The sequence below is a fragment of the Mesitornis unicolor genome, unplaced genomic scaffold (genome assembly GCF_000695765.1).
Source record: "Mesitornis unicolor isolate BGI_N332 unplaced genomic scaffold, ASM69576v1 scaffold3982, whole genome shotgun sequence".
NCBI lineage: Eukaryota > Metazoa > Chordata > Aves > Mesitornithiformes > Mesitornithidae > Mesitornis > Mesitornis unicolor.
Genome location: NW_010171079.1, coordinates 40,680 through 56,688, shown reverse-complemented (window position 1 = coordinate 56,688; position 16,009 = coordinate 40,680). Strand labels below are relative to the sequence as shown.

Sequence of the window (16,009 nt, the reverse complement as noted above, 5' to 3'; positions counted from 1 at the left end):
CTGCTGACCCAGCCTGTCTTTCTACAAAACAACCAGAGTTGTGGTCACACCAGAGGTGGGTTTGAAATAAGCAAGTGATGGAGCTGGATGCTTAGGAGAGTGAGAGCAGCTTGCTATCTGTGCTCCAGTGGCAAAGCCATGTTGAGTATCTTCTTTGCTAGACTCCTACTTTTTACTCTTTATCTTGTTTATTTCATTCTTTATTTCATTATTTTAACCAAGTAGGTGTCAAATGGTCTCCTGAGTGATGGTGCTAACGTTATTCCTTGGACCTTCCTTTCCAAACCAACTGCAGTAATAATGTTTCACTCCAGAATTGCATGAATTTTGCATGTCTGACTTATTGCTTTGAAAGGAATACTTTTAAAACAAATGTTTGTGTGCGTACATATCAGGGGGAAGATATCTGTGCCTTCCCTCTCAATCAGATTTGCTCCTTTCTGGCACCCTGTGTTTGCTCCAGAGAGCCTGCTGGATTAATTTAGTGCCTCCTTTTGGCGTTGGAGTTGTGAAACCCAACACCAAATAATTATAGTACTGCCTTAGCAAACTAATTGCATTAACAACGAGCAGGGTACATACAAGGAGCAGGGTAACACTCATGCTTATGCCTTTTTTACTAAAATTTTCTGTGGTTATTCTTCTCATTCAGCTTAAAATGTGCGGGTTTTTTTTCCAGGTTTTCCCAGTGTATCAGCCTTCTGCATGATGGTAATGATGTCTTGCTCTCCTTTTTAGGACCCAGGTCCTGTGCTAAATGAAGTGCCCCAGCCTGGCACTGGCACTGACTATCCAACCTCCTTCACTTCAATCAACAAGTCTTCCTCTGCCTATCCCTCTACCACAATTGTCAATCCCACTATTGTCCTCTTGCAGCACAATCGAGGTAAGAACACTTGCATATAGATATTTAGGGCTCCAACTGAGCAACCTGTTATGCTACAAGGAACTGGAGAATGTGTGTTACATGAACAATTAAGTCCAGACTACTAAAAGCTAACAAAGCTACCTCCAGAAAGTTGTAGTGAGTGGAGCATATGGTGGGCAAGTAAGAGCTTAAAGGTGTGGGACAATGCCTACTTTTTGTATTTAGAATCTGTGGATCAGAAGCCACTTTGAGGTTGGGAGAGAGGCTTGTAACTGGGCTGTGTACATACGAATAAGCTATTGCAGGGTTATAGCTTATCCCCCATCGTGTGTCTTGCCATGGTGGAAAAGAGTGTATGCTCTCATCTATCTGTCAGCAGAACCAAGGTAGCTTGAGGTAGGTTCTCCCTTGCTGGAAAAGGGGATATGTTACTTCTCAGCTACTGTAGCGTGAAGGCAGTCATATTTTGAGTTTCTGTGGGAGAGATTTGACCTCTGAATTCTCAGCAGAATTTACCCAACAGTAAATAATCCATTTGCCCATAAGTTTGAATTTGGCAATTTGTTCCTGTGTCCCTAACTAGATCAACTCAGACTCGTACTGCAGTAGTCCTTGAGCTCTGGGTTTGCATATGAACAAAACAACCTTGTTTGAGCACTCTCATGTTTCCTAATCTCAGCCTTTCTCTGCCTCACAGCAGCTCCGTCTGAATGGATAGTTGCATCTCTTTACCTCTGGCATTAGAGGGAAACTCTGCTTCTCAATTTTCATTCTCCTGATGGCTAGCATTTACTCAGCCTCCCAGTTCATTGTGCATCACTGAAGGCTGTATCTTATAAAAGGCCACACAGATGCAGTCCAATTTGCCTTGATTTCCAGTAGACTTTGAAAACTCTGGGACAGGTAGATTCCTATCTGCAATGATTTACCTTTTGCAAAGAAAAAAAAAATAATCACAAAATAGGAGTAAGGCCTGCACTTCTCATATTGTAGTCATTCTAATTACAGGCACGCATGGATGTGCTTCTTTGCAGCCCACCATGTGTTTCTTTTCAGTGTCTTTTTAAAACAGACTTTAGTCTTTGATCTTGAAGACAGTGTCCTTACTGTACCCCAGCTGATTATAGGGGTAACGAGTGGGTTATCTCTTAATTTTTTCCAGCATCTGAGGCGACTTTGCTTATGTGCTTCTGAGTGAGGGTGTTTGGATTCCTCAACTTCTTCAAGAGGACAAAATTTTATGAGGCAGCCTTTTTTATCTCAAAGCTTTTTGTTGGCTTTCTTGAGGTGGGGATACTCTTTTGGTTTGCTTTTGCGTTGCAAAACAATGGAGCATTTCAGCGTGTGCCACACAAAGATATTTTCTCTCTGTAGATTTTAAGAGCACGAGAGACAGACATGTATAATATGATGATCCACACACACAGGCTCTGAAACAACTGATGTCACATTGTTCTGTTTACTACTTACCTTCACAGTTAACAGTTTGTCCTGTCTGCATATGTCTTGCCTCTCTCGGTAACTGCTCTCTGGCGAGCAGAAAACTGCTCTAAAACTCTTCAGTACAGTTCAAATGAATGTGCTAATTTTCAAACGTCTGACCTCAGTTGTTGTCATCCAGCATGGTCCTTAGTTACTGTTGAAGTGGAAAGTATTTCTCCATCAGGCAGGAGGACGTCAGACTTTTCTTTTTTTTCTTTTTTTTTTTTCTTCCAAATGCAGAATGGAAATAGTAGTCAGATGTGTCATCTTTTCTGCTCTCTTATTCACAGTTCCACTGTGCCTATTTGGTAAAAGAACAGATCATTGTTAGGTTTTTGTTTATTCGTCATGTACTTCAAAACCTATTTTTGAGTCTCTGAGACATTCTCTTAATTCTTTTACTCCCATTGTCATTTGCACTTCCCAGCCTATGTTACCTACTCATAGATATGCATTTTCTTAATTTTCCATCTTTTTATATACCAAGGGTTTCTTTCAGTTCCTTATGCTTCCATTCCTATCTAGGCTTTATCCCAGCATAGCATTAAGATTTATTTTTTGCTAACATAGTGTTTTTAAATGGTTCTCAGATCTTAGTTATCTATTACATTTCTGTCCTGGCTGACATGATTCATATTTGGTTCTGTCTTTATGAACCTTATCTAGTCAAAACTGGTTTGGTCTCATGGCATATGACAAATTGTTACTAGGTTTTGGTCCACCTTCCTCCGAATGGCTAATTATGTTTTGTGCTGAAATCAATTCCTTCATGTCAAGATGAAGTTTAATATAAATTCCTCTTGTGTGCTATGAGATACCCTCTGAATTAGTAATTTCAAGGTCATTTTAATGCTAGCAATCCAAGATATCCAGTCATTTAGGTAGTCTTCCAGATGGATTATGTGGCTTTCTTTCTCCTCAGTTGATTATTGATTGCTTTTTAAGGAGCTGGTTATCTTACTCTCTGGAGTGACTGTTGTAGCAGGCATCACCTACTGTCCTGTTTAATGTTTTATTTGCTACTTCATTAATCTGTAAGTGTGTAGGACCCCTTGATTTGGACCTGTCAGAGACTTAGGAACAGGTAGTGGCATTTGAAGCACAGAAACTACACTATATCCTTTTTTTTGTCTGCTTGATCTTAGTAAGTTGTGATGAGAGATCTCAGAATTTTTATACTGGATTTCAGTAATACAAACTGAACAAGATTTATGCTTATAAAGTAATTTCAGATCCTCTCTTCATTCCTAGCACCAAGGTAAGAATTTATTCCCTTCATGTCTGTTGATGTCTTGATTAATACTGGGTTTGACACCTTTATTTTGCACTAAACATGTACTCAAATACTTTTTTTTTTTCCTCTTACCCTTTTGTTTCTGGTTTGAAGTCTTAGCCTTTTCCAGTGCTCCTTCCTGTAGGAACTCTGAAGGCACCTATAATAATTCCTTCACTGTTGCCAGCAGTTACATTCCTCTGCTCGACTCTTTCTCTGAGAAGCCTACAAGGTTTTGGCCTTTGCTTACAGTCCCAGAACAGAAGGTGGAGGCTGAAAGATGCAGTTAGCTGGTGTGTGCCTGGGGCTGCAAGCTGTCTCTGGTCAGGCAGGAGGGCAAAATAGCAGACACCTCCTGCTCCTTCTGCTTCCATAGATCAGGATCTCTCTTTCCTTGTCAGAGACACAGGTGAAAAGGAAACCTCCTTTTCATGTAAAAAGTAAAAATTTTTTTCATGAAAAGTCTATTCATCCATGATATTCTCTCCTCTGTGGAGGAGGAGATAGGAAAGAGCTCTCGAGTATCAACTCTTTAAACCACATGTTTTTATCAAGAGACCTTAGTGAATGAACACAGTTCTCCTTAGCGAAGGTGATGGCTGAAGCTGAGACCATCCTCACTCGCATCTCTTCTCCTTTCTCATAATACACCAGCCTACTTCTGATGGCCTGCTTAGATGAGTGAACCCTGCAGCAGGTGGTTCCTGACTACTTTTCAGGTTCAGACTGCTAACCCTTCCTTTTCCTTATTGCCTGTAGGGTTTTATTTCATATGTGGACAGCTATCATGAGCATAATGTACACGAGCAGCTTGCCTTCAGTGGTTAGCAGAGCAGAAGTGCTGGAGTTAGAGCAAAGTTCATAGAAATTGGTGAGGGAGCTGCACTTAGTGAGATGAAATCAGTCTCCCTTGCTGAAGTTGATCCACTTAGTACAAATATCTAGTGAAGATGGGTTCTGCTAGCAAACGGAGTACAACTGGAGTATTGTTACCTACTGCAGACTTGCTTGGCAAATGTCCCACGCCGCCCCAAAGCACAGTTATTTCCTGGGCAGGCATTGCATGGCACGATTTATTATGACTACATAACAGGTGTGATTAATATATTAAAGTTTTGAAATCTTTGCATTAACAATATGAGCTTTCAAGTGTGTTTGTATTATGTATGTCAGTAAAATAGTTTATCCTTTTCATATGGCTTTCATGCTTAAATGAAAGGATTAATTGCTACGGAGTAGAAAGAGCAGAGAACAGAGCTAAGAATTCTTAGTTTATTCCCAGCCATGACTTAGGCAAGTCATTTGGGCATCCCTTTAGAAAGCAGCTGTGAGCATCAGCTTTAGGGTGGTCAGAAACACTGGAAGATACCATAAATGTCCCAGTCTGGAGAACTTCAGTAATGAAAAACCCTAAACCAAGAGGACCATTCTGAGAATCAAAGCATTAACCAAGCTGTGTCTGTGCACAGATCACTGAATCTGTGGCTCAGTGGTATGTGCTGAAACTAAGCAAGCACCAGTGACTTGATCCTTTTCTATATCCCTTTGAAATGCGACAGCATTACTGTTTCAAAATGTACTTCATGCTAATGGTAACAGTTAGTTGTCAAGATGTTTGTGAGTTTTTACTGTTTTTTAAAGTGTCTCCTGTCCAACTTTATTCATTCTCCGATGTTAAGAAAAAAAAAAATTTTTAAAAAATGCTCTTTGCAAATGTATCAGTCGCTGCATCATGAGATCTGTAGTATTCCACGAGGCTGCAGTGTGGAGAAGGGACTGTGGGCTGTTACTTTGGCAGGGAATTTGAAAACAGATTCTCTCCAGCAGCTGCTGCTGTTCTGTCTACAGCGTATTTCTTTCCTGTCAGAAATGCAGCACCGGAGCACTTGCTGTTTATGTCTCACCCATTTGTTCTGTATTTTTTTTTGTTTGTTTCTTCCTTTATCACAGAGCAGCAAAAAAGGCTTAGTAGTAGCCTGGCAGGTATGATATGAAAGGTCTGCTACCCCTCAACTACTGCCTCTGCTGGAGAAAAGCTGCTGCTTTGTTAGCTTGTGGAGTACCTTTAGCAAACACATTTCCCAGCATTTGCAAAGGAATGAGTATAAATATTTGTCCTGGCTTAGTCCAGGTCACCGAATGCTTGATTTCAGTCTTTCTCCAAATGCTACCTTTGTGGCCCCTTGATAATATGCCAAAACCCTAAATTACTCGTCTGTTCCTCCTAAGTGGTAAGACTTACATACAGATTGATTGTTCTAGTTGACTTTTGGGGCTGCCTTTTGAGCCTTTAAATTATTCCCTTGGGGCATATTCTCAAGTTTCTCTACACAGCTATTAGAGTTAGTCTTGGAGTGAGAGGAGAGGAAGAGAAATAAAAATCAGTATTTACATGACTCCAGGGGCAGAAGTATATGTGCTAGATGTCACGAAATAGATGATAAAATTGTAGTGTGCAAGTATCATGCGTGCTGCCACCCTTCTCTCCCCAGACAGCTCTCTACTCTTGCAAAGGGAGTGAGAGTCTTTGCTTGAAAGATGAGCAAGTTAATTTCCTGGTCACCTTTCCCTCTCCACCCCCAAACAGAATTAGCTCAGGCTGCAGTGGGTGTTATAGGAACATTATGCACCCTGTACCCATATTATTATTCTTTGGTTATGGCTGCGGTGGGGTAAATGAAGAGATGGGAGAGAAGAGAGTCACAGAGAGTGCCTAAGCAGTTTAAATATCACAAACAGAAACACAGGGAAGCCAATACTGCACTCTCTTCCTGTGCTGCATAGGCCCTGGGTTGGCAGTGTGTCCCATGAGGACAGCCTCTGCCCATGAGACAGCTCCTGACCTGGTCCAGCTTCATCCACCAGGTTCCTTTGGCCGTGTCACCAGCCCATCCCTCCTCTCTGCTGCCACCCTGCTGAGGTGACAGGCTGTGTAACAGCTTACACCGTTTCACTCAGCTTCTTCCCTTAGCGGAGGTGTTGTCTCATCAGACACCACTCAGCTGCAAGTTTAACACTTGCCTGCAAGTCCCGACAGAGGTTTCTTGATGGTTTTCCCTTTTGCAAGGTGTTTCCCTTCATTATCAGGAACCCCTTTGCTTTCTGCACTAGAGGTAGCCACAGAGCACTTTGTTACAGCCCAAATGAAGGTTGGCCTGGAAGAGTGAAGCACGTGGCACAGCTGGTTCTGCCCCTGCTCTCAGTGTACCAGAACACCACCACAAAGCTGCTGGCTGCCACCTCTCTCTCCCTCGTTTTTATCTCTTCTTGGTCACAGCAGTAAAACTGTCTTGCTGTGCAACCCCATATATTGCTGCTGCTCAGGTGCCATGGAGTGTGCTGACTGGTGCAATCTGGTTATTTGGGCACCAGATTGCCTCTCTGATTTTTAAATACCTCAAAGTCTGGTATATACCTCCATAAACTCTTCTGAAATCATTAGAGCTGCATGGCAGATAAGTCAGTATGAAGTTTAGCCATTATTCTCCAAGTTGTAGGATATTGTAGGAAATCTGTGATGAAAGATGTCTTTGTCACATTCTCTGGCATTGAATTCTTTAGCCAGTAGAAAATTAGAACTTTTCTAGACCAGAAGCTTAGGTCTTGTAACATCAGTAGTAACAACGATAAGTAATGGAGGAAAGCTGTGACTTTTCCTAAAGTTTGCATCCTCTCCACATCCAAATACTCGCTTCCTTTTGGTCTTCAAGGTCATACAAGAATGGTCTGATTTTAGTTGCTTTTTCCATGCTCTGTTTCCAGAGGCTTAGTGAGGAGTTTAGTAATGGAAATGGGCCAAGTACTTCCTACAAAATGGAGAGCCCTGCACACCAGGGACACGAAAGGACCAAAAGACAGTGCACGCACATTCACGGGGAGGGGAAAAATAGGGTGAAAATGCTAAACAAGGATTTAATAGATGCTTTGCCCCATTTTTGAACATTTATAAACGTTATTTAATTTTTCTTAAAGAGGAGGAAGACTTAGAGTTTGATGGTAATTTCAAACCAACTGCTCAAACACAAATCCTTCACACACTGAATTTCGCAGGGCAGTATTGTGTTTGCTTAAGGTACCAACAGACCAAAGCTTTGTTATGCACGAGCCTTTCCTCTGCTAACTGCCCCTTTCAGATTTCTGCACATTTAATGGCTTTGGGCAGTGTGGTGATGTGCATGTGAATAAATACCTTTCTGTCTCGCTATTTTCAATGCATGCAGTGATGTAAAAAGAATAGGACATGGCAAAGTCTTGATGAGGCAGACTAAAATCACAGATGTTTCCTCTCCAGAAAATCCACCTAGAAAAAGTCACTGGCAGAACCTAAGAGCTGCTGTCCTGCAGCTCTCCAGAGCGTAGTAGAAATTTAGAGCAGCCTGAGTTCCTTGGCCGGTGGTGGTGGTGGTGGTGTCTGCTGCTACCTGTGGGTGCCAGTTGGGCAGCATCAAGGAATTCCAGGTCAAAGCAAGGGTGATCTGGAGCAATTAGTTGTTTCACTCTATCTTTATGGAGACTCAGGTACAAGAGGAATTATGCACATGCTAAAAAAGGGTGTAATTTGTTGTTTCAAACTCTGGTTGGGGCACGGAGATGGACTGGAAACATCGTATACTGACTGTAACAAATGGGAAAGTCAGGCAGATGAGAGCAAGCTGTTACAAGTCCAGATGCTAACCATAGCTAGCAGTGACACAGTCTGTCTCATCAATTACTTGCTAGGATTTTTGCCTTAAAAGAGTGGAATATGTTGATGTAGTGAAATACTGGGATGAGATAAGAATCCCCCGTTTTCATTTCCAGATTCAGTGCCAGACAGACTAGTTTCTGATAAAGTTGATTCAGCACTCGTACGGGACAAGCCGGTTCAGGAGACAGTGCCAAGCATGAAGAGGGCAATGGAGGAAAAGAGAAGCATTGTCAAGAGCCCTCAGCACGTGGCTGATACCTCTGTCGATGATATTGGCATTCCACTGAGGGTAAGCCAACACAAAACCTGACCCAGATTCTGCCCACCTGGAGACTCAGGGAATTCACTGAAGCTCCAGGGACTGCAGAGATTTAAGGGAAGGTAGAATTCTAGTTCCAACACATTTTATTATGAACACTTCCCTTATCACTTCACTATCAGTGACCTGTTCCAGCTGTCTCAGGGGGCAGGGGGTGAAATAAAAATTAGTATCTCTTTTCATCATATCTGAGAACACTGTTTTCTGCTCTTCTGTTTCACTCACACCTAGTAGCTTAGGGAGAGTTTTGTCTTATTTTAGGCAGCTTAAAGGTAGATATCTCTTTTTATACAGCGTGCTTAAGTTCATTCAGTGTTGAAGGGAAATTATCATTAAAAGAGCTATTAACGAATTCTTACATCTAGTATCTGGAAACACTAAATGTTTCTAACTGTCTATTGAATACTTAAAGAATTGGTATATATGACTGAAATAGGAAAGGTGTCTACTTTTAGATGGCAAATCAGATCAATATACAAAACCTTCCACACAATCTACAGTTCTACACAGGTTAGAACTGACCCCTGTGAAGCTTGTACATTATGAGTACCTTGAGTGAAGCCTGTAGCTTCATTACATATAAGATTATATATCTGACTGAAATAACTTATATTTCAAAGTACAAATTTCATATGGCCTAGATTTTTAGGTAGTCAGTGATAATAAATGAAATAGGAAACAGAGTGTAAACCTTTCCCATTGCTGGAGGATTTGTAAGAACTTTGAAAGGCTGGTAGAATTCATGGTTGTGATTATTTATGTGTATATTTATTTTTCCAATAGAATACAGAGAGATCGAAGGACTGGTACAAGACAATGTTCAAACAGATCCACAAGTTAAATAGAGGTACTGTAACGGATGTTTTGTTTTTTAACCATCTTGATAACATTTTTTTTTCATTCATATGAGGAATTGTACTAGATATTAAATAAAAGCATCTTACGTTAACTAGTGTTTGCTCTGCACCACAGAACTTGACCAATGTATTTGAAATCTCTGAAGTCAAAGATGAGAGAACAGTGAGGTCCCAAGAAAGGTCTGAGTTGTTGTGAAAGGTGAACTGCAGTGCCCTCCTGAAATCAAGAGTACTATTTGAGATCAGAAAGCTGCTAATAATTCCCTACTTAGAGGAAGCAGAGTCCTGAACTCCAGTTCTAGCAGCTAACCTCCCCACCACACACACACACTTTTAACGGGTAGTAGGTTATCACCAAAGCAGCTCTCTGCTTAAGAGAATTTTTTTTACACTGTAAAGCTTTAGTACGTGCATAGTAAAGCTTTATTTGAAACTCACTGAAACCAATGGAAAAGTTTCAATTAATTTTTGGGGAGTTCAGAATCTAAACTCTGCTTTTTCAAAACCTCACATTATCTCCTTTCAAAATCTAAAATTGTGGTGAGCACTTGCAAACTTTGTAGTGGTGCATTCTCAGAGTATCCCCTACTTTGAGGCACTTCTGTGCCTGGCTGCTGAAACGTTCACATTCATTCTTCTGTGTGAGAAATGGCTGCAGTAGCATTTACAGACTGAACCCTCTGAACAGCCTCACGTGCCGGCAAATGCAATTTAGACCTGCGCTTGTATAATAAAACATAAAGCATGCAAAATTGGAGCTGTATTTGCCACTGCAGTTGCTGTCATGATGAGCTTTATGCATATATAGATGCTGTGTTGTATTGGATGGAATGAGAAAGAGTTGAACTGTTTCCTAATCCCAGTGCTCCTAACAGAGGTTCTTCAGCTCAGCCAGAGCCCATGCTTCAGGAGGAGGAAGATGAGTTCAGTCCCCTCGTCTTCCACGATCTCTCACAGGGCCCAGACATGCAGGGCAGCCATGTGCAAAGAAGCATCTAGGTTGTGTCATGCTAGAACATCAACACAAGAGGGACTGTTCTGCAGCTTGTATAGACTCTTGTCTCGCCCTTCTTCCCCTTTAAATCTGTCCTCTGTTCTTTTTTGCAAATCACGTTCCTCTCCTTAGACACTCCTGAAGAAAATCCTTATTGCCCTACCTACATATTTCCTGAACTTCCTGAAATCCAGCAAAAAACTGAAGGTACCAGCAGTTTAGTCAGAGTATCTGTTGTCTTGTGCTTTGAGTTAACTGTACTATAGCACTCTAATAGTAACTAGATCCAGGTTCTAGATTTCCATTACCCATGTGTTGCACTGGTTGGAAATTCAGTTATGCCCAGTATACCTTCTTGTGTGATGCATAAACTAACTAAATCTTTGCTAATCCATTAATCTTTTTTGAAAGTATGATGCCATTTACTCTAGTATTATTAAAGTAGGCAATAAAATCATATGGTGATAGGAAGTTGGGGGACGAAGCAGAACCTCCACTTCACTGTGGATAGTCTCAAAAGCCACTGCTTTTCTCTGCTGCAGAAGACAATCCTTATTCTCCTACATACCAGTTTCCTGCGTCTACTCCTAGTCCTATCTCTGAAGGTAATAATAAAGGACCATATTTATTTTTCTGCACAAATGCTGCCTTACCCATTTATTTTCTTCCTGGAGTTTTTTCTAGTTGCTGAGCATTATGCTGCCTCATAATGATTTGCTGCACTTGCCTTGACTGTATGATACCTCTTTGGCTTTGCAGTGCTCCTCTGGCTTTGTAACTAGTATTTGACTAATGCTACAGACTTGGGGTTTGCTTGGTTTTGTGCGCTTATCAGTTGGATTTAGCCATGTGCGTGCAGTGATTACTTAACATACCTAGAATGCTGACTTACATGTAAAGATGTGGTTTAAATGAGATTTTTCCCACTTGCCTTTCGGATCAATATGTTTCTTTAACTCTTTACTTCTGTTTTTGAATATTAACACAGTATTAGGGCCAGACCCAAAATGCCACTGGAGTCTATTGATAAAAAGGCTGATTACTTCAGTGGGTTTTGAGTCAGCCCTTCATTGTAGTCTTTTAAAATAAATATAACTTGGTAACATAAGTTCAGGGCTGGCCTTGGGTACACTTGGCATATCTAGGCAAGAACAGAGTTTGACAGTCTCATCAGCACATCTTGCAACTTGAAATAATACTGTCTTTATTTATCCTCTTCATGTGCTCAGCAGATTCCTTTAAACTTCGTGTACAAACCAGAGTCCTTTGCAGTCATGTTTCAGGGATGGTGAAATAGTATTTATTTCAGTGATAATCCTGTAACTGTGTGCATATGCTTGAAAACACTTATATGAGAAACACTGGAATCCGCTGCACACATTGGGCATACAGACATTTCCTGATTGGGAAATCGTTGCTGGGAGCAGCCTTGTTGCCTTGGTATCACTTTAGATCCTGCAGCTTAGGAACTTGCCTTCTTAGCCTGTGCCTCAAGCCAACCCTGGTGAGACTGTTAATTAACCATTTCATTCAATGTTTATATTAAATATCTGGTGAGTACTGTGTAAGAACAAAGCATACAATATGGGGTCTAGCTGAGATGCTCAAAGAAGCCTAAGAGGTGCAAGGTATATTTCACTGTTAACATGAATGTGGACTAGTGTCATACAGGTATTTTAAAATACTTGCTCATTTCTTGGTGAAACCTGTAGGTAAAGGCTCCTGTTTTGCAAATCATAATACAGTGTAAATTATAGTCTATTGGCCAAATAGTATGTAGATGTGGTTGAGACAGAAAAAAGAGCCTCAATAACTAGCTGATAAAGGAGTTTTACAGAAAATCAATTTTCTTGTTTGAAATGAAGTTTGAAAATCTATTTTGCTGTTTTTGGAACGAACATAGTTTACAAAACCAAAGATGATAATATATTAAGAGTCTGCTTTCATATAAATCCCCAATGCACTTACAAAAGTGCATATGAAAATAATTTGCTGATTTAGGTAGTTGAAATTTTATTGAACCAAATACTTGCTCTTTATTCTCAGTACGTTGAGAAATGTTTCTCTAACATCTGCTTGAATTCTTTCCTTCATGAGGAATATGGACTGTCTAATAATGTAGATGGGTTGGAGTGCATGTTTCATGTTTAGGAAACATTTCAAAGTGTTATACTCAACTGCAAAGTGTTTATACAGAGATAGATTGAAGCCTTAAATTCATACAGTCAGTGTCAGATTTTTTTTTTTTGCTTTGGATTGATGCATGGGACCTCCTAGAAACATCAAGATTTTAAGTCGTCTCTAAAATCCCTTTAGAGTCTAAAGGTGTCGAAATGTAGATATTTTGGCCAACCCTTTAAAAAAAACCAAAACAAACAACAACAAAAAAACCAAACCTGCATATTGTCTAGGAACTGCAGGAGAATAACCTCTTTTCACTAACAGAATCAGATTTTAGAAGTATACATTGGTGATACTCTGCTCCATTAAAGAGAATCCCACAGATAAATGCAGCTCTGAGAGCTGAATCTTGTTTTAATGCTCATCTCTGATTTACTCTTTAATCTCTATCGAGTAATTCCAGATTTCTGTGTTTCAGTATTCCCTGCTGTAAAAAGGCAAGAAATGTAGACATTCTTCTTCATAATGTACTTGAAGAGACAAAACTTACCTGTTCTCCTTATTATTTTAGATATTAGAATATTAGGAATTGGAAAATAGCACCTATCTGCAATGATATTTTTTTTCCTGTATGGTTTTCCTGACTGAATGATGAGCTATAATGAATACTGACATTATTCTTCAAGGAAGTAAATGAATTTTTTCATTGTTCACCAGTACGAAACAATATTATGAAAGGTGAATGGCTGTGAACATAATTTTAGACATTTGTTCATCTGTATTTGTAGGGACAGAGAGTTTTGTGATCCAAGAAGTATTTTGCTATCTGAATAATAAAATCATCTTCTATATAGGAAGACCAGCCAATTTTGTCAACAATTCAGTGTAATAACAGTAGATAAATAAATATTTCTTTTCTATCATTTAGGTTTAAAATATGGGAATTGGCCTGAAAATTGACCTCTGCTATTTTTTAACATGAAGATTACGATAAGCACACCAGAGTCAATAACCATCTGTTTGGAACTTAAACCTAATTCATTTACCAAGAGACCTCAGCAGAGGGGGTAAAAGTTAAGACTTCTTTGAGCCTTCCTAAAAGGCTGGATTAAGTCTTGAGTGCAATTTCAGGTCAGCTGTGTTAGCCAGATTGGTTTTTCCAGCAGATGAGATTGGTTGTAGCAGCTGATTGATGTCCTCCTTGAGACAAGAGCTGGAAATTGTTTCAATCTGTTGATCGGCATCACTAAATAAACCTAACGCTTTTTTAGTATGTTCCTTTCTTATATAGCTTGTTCAAGCTTCATCTGTTTTGGTTTTCTGTCTTTTTATCTCAGTCACTTGTGGTTTCTTCACAGAGGTATTTAGTAATACCTTTGCTCACAGTTCTTTATGCAGTCATTGCATTGTACTTTCCTGCATTTTGTCCTGTAGATGTCTCACATCCTTGCAAGTTTGAACCCTGAGCAGCAAAGAAAGGTGGTGGGCCTGTGGGTCCAGTTTCCAGGTCTGATCCCAACTCCCCCTGCTACTACCTGCAGTTCATTGAGGATTCGTTCCAAAGCCTGCTGAAAATGGTGGAAAGATACCACTAGGTTTTTGATCAAGTCAAAGTCTCTCTGGCCATCACCTGTAGAGTGGGGTGTGGTAATGCTGCCATCCTCTCACCTTCTGTCTGAGCACATCTGCCTTGCACACCACCATGTTATCTTTGAGTAAGTCAGTATGTGGTTCCACGACCCAAGGCAGCAGTCGTGTCCTGGGAACAATATCGCTGTGATGGTGCAGTGCAACACTTTCACTATCAAAGAGAGGAAGTTGTTCAGCTTGGGGGCCAGACCACATCACCTGGTTATACCGATGTAATTGCTAGCTCTTTTAAAGCTGCTTGAATACCTCTATTGCATTCTATACATGTGTCCTTCCTATTTAAAAAGTAAGCTTCTAAGAGCAAGGGCAGTCTCTTAGTGCAAGTACCTGTGTGTCTTGTGCCAGGAGCATTATCTGTGCTTAAAAGATAAGGCAGTGAACATACTTCAACTTTGTGTGCAAGTTAATACAAGGAAGATGTCCCAGCGATTATCATATATGACTGGGAGCAGGACGACTCAGCTCTGTTACTGTGTCTGGCACCCAATGAGTTACTTTAGGCATATACTGCAGCTTTTAGATCCTCAGTCTATCTTTCAGCTTTTGTTAAAGTGGATCTCATAACCCTTGCTGTAGAGGAGTTTTGTGATGAAAAGTGACTGTTTTCTAAAGTGCTTTGAGAGCCTGGAGAAAGGTATTAGTGTAAGTAGTACATTAATATTTATATCTAATCAAGGAATTATTTTTAAATACAATTTAAACCTCACGGAGATTTTCTTTTTTTAGGATCTTCTACCTGTGGTAAGTATTGGGCATATCACTCAAATTATGGCCAGTGTATTAGTAGAGGAAATTAAAAGAGTCTCTTGTGCTTCTTCTTTGGGGCTTTTTCTGCTCACTTGCAAAATGTTTTTGTCTTTCAGATGAAGATTCTGATTCATATTCTCCTCGTTATTCCTATTCTGAGGACAGTAAGTAATTCACTTTTCTTGTGTAATCTTCAAATAGAAAGGGCACGTAAAGCATGTATTTATTTGCCCTCTATGCAGTTCACCAATATTCTATATTTTAATTTATCCTACAGGCAGAACCCAGCTTTCAGTTCCGCGCTCCAAGAGTGAGATGGACAATATTGATTCAGAGAAGGTTGTTAAGAGGTCTGCCACTTTGCCACTGCCAAACCGTACTTCGTCGCTGAAATCAAGCCCAGAAAGGTGACCTGAACTAAGATATATTTGGATTAGTACCGTAAGACTCTCTGAAAGCTGTGAATGGGAAGGGATCAAAGGTGGAAGCTTTAGGTCCACAACTCCTGCAACACTTTTTTTTTTGCGAAGTGGAGATGTAGTTTTGATTCTGAGTCTTCTGCTAGGCAGCAGTGAACTCCTTCATTGTCACAGCCCAATCCCCCATTTGTATGTCCTTTTTTTTACCAGACATCACAGTCTGTTGCATAGTTTCCTGCCTGGGTGAGGAGTGTTTCCCTGGCTGTCATTCCTATACAGTGCCTACCAGTGGAAACTCTTGGCTCAGCGTGACCCTGTAAAGGCACCTCAGATTACAAGCAAGTAGCAATAATCGTGGAGAAGCAGAATTTGGATTTAAGTTGAGCCTTGGTAAAAGTTTTGTTACATTTTTCCATTTCTGAGGAGCCCCACTCATATGAACTTTATTGAAAGTAAGTTTTAGTTAGCGGTGTCGTTTCTGATCTTTCAAGATCAATTCCCTCCTGGTTTTTGGCTTTGCTTATTACTATGAATTTTAAACCTCTTTGTAACTGTAAAGAATGTGTTTACTAAATGAAGAGAAGGCAGAATG

General features: G+C 40.3%; 1 protein-coding gene across 1 annotated transcript in view; it reads left to right on the top strand.

Annotated features, from left to right (window-relative positions):
- The window catches only part of SORBS1 (sorbin and SH3 domain containing 1), a 76,002-nt gene that overhangs the window by 23,323 nt on the left and 36,670 nt on the right, over positions 1-16,009 (top strand). The window contains exons 9-16 of the mRNA XM_010179885.1: positions 739-886; positions 5,574-5,606; positions 8,424-8,599; positions 9,413-9,476; positions 10,613-10,687; positions 11,023-11,085; positions 15,115-15,162; positions 15,276-15,405. Coding sequence (XP_010178187.1) covers positions 739-886; positions 5,574-5,606; positions 8,424-8,599; positions 9,413-9,476; positions 10,613-10,687; positions 11,023-11,085; positions 15,115-15,162; positions 15,276-15,405 — 737 coding nt within the window. The remainder of the gene's footprint in view (positions 1-738; positions 887-5,573; positions 5,607-8,423; positions 8,600-9,412; positions 9,477-10,612; positions 10,688-11,022; positions 11,086-15,114; positions 15,163-15,275; positions 15,406-16,009) is intronic.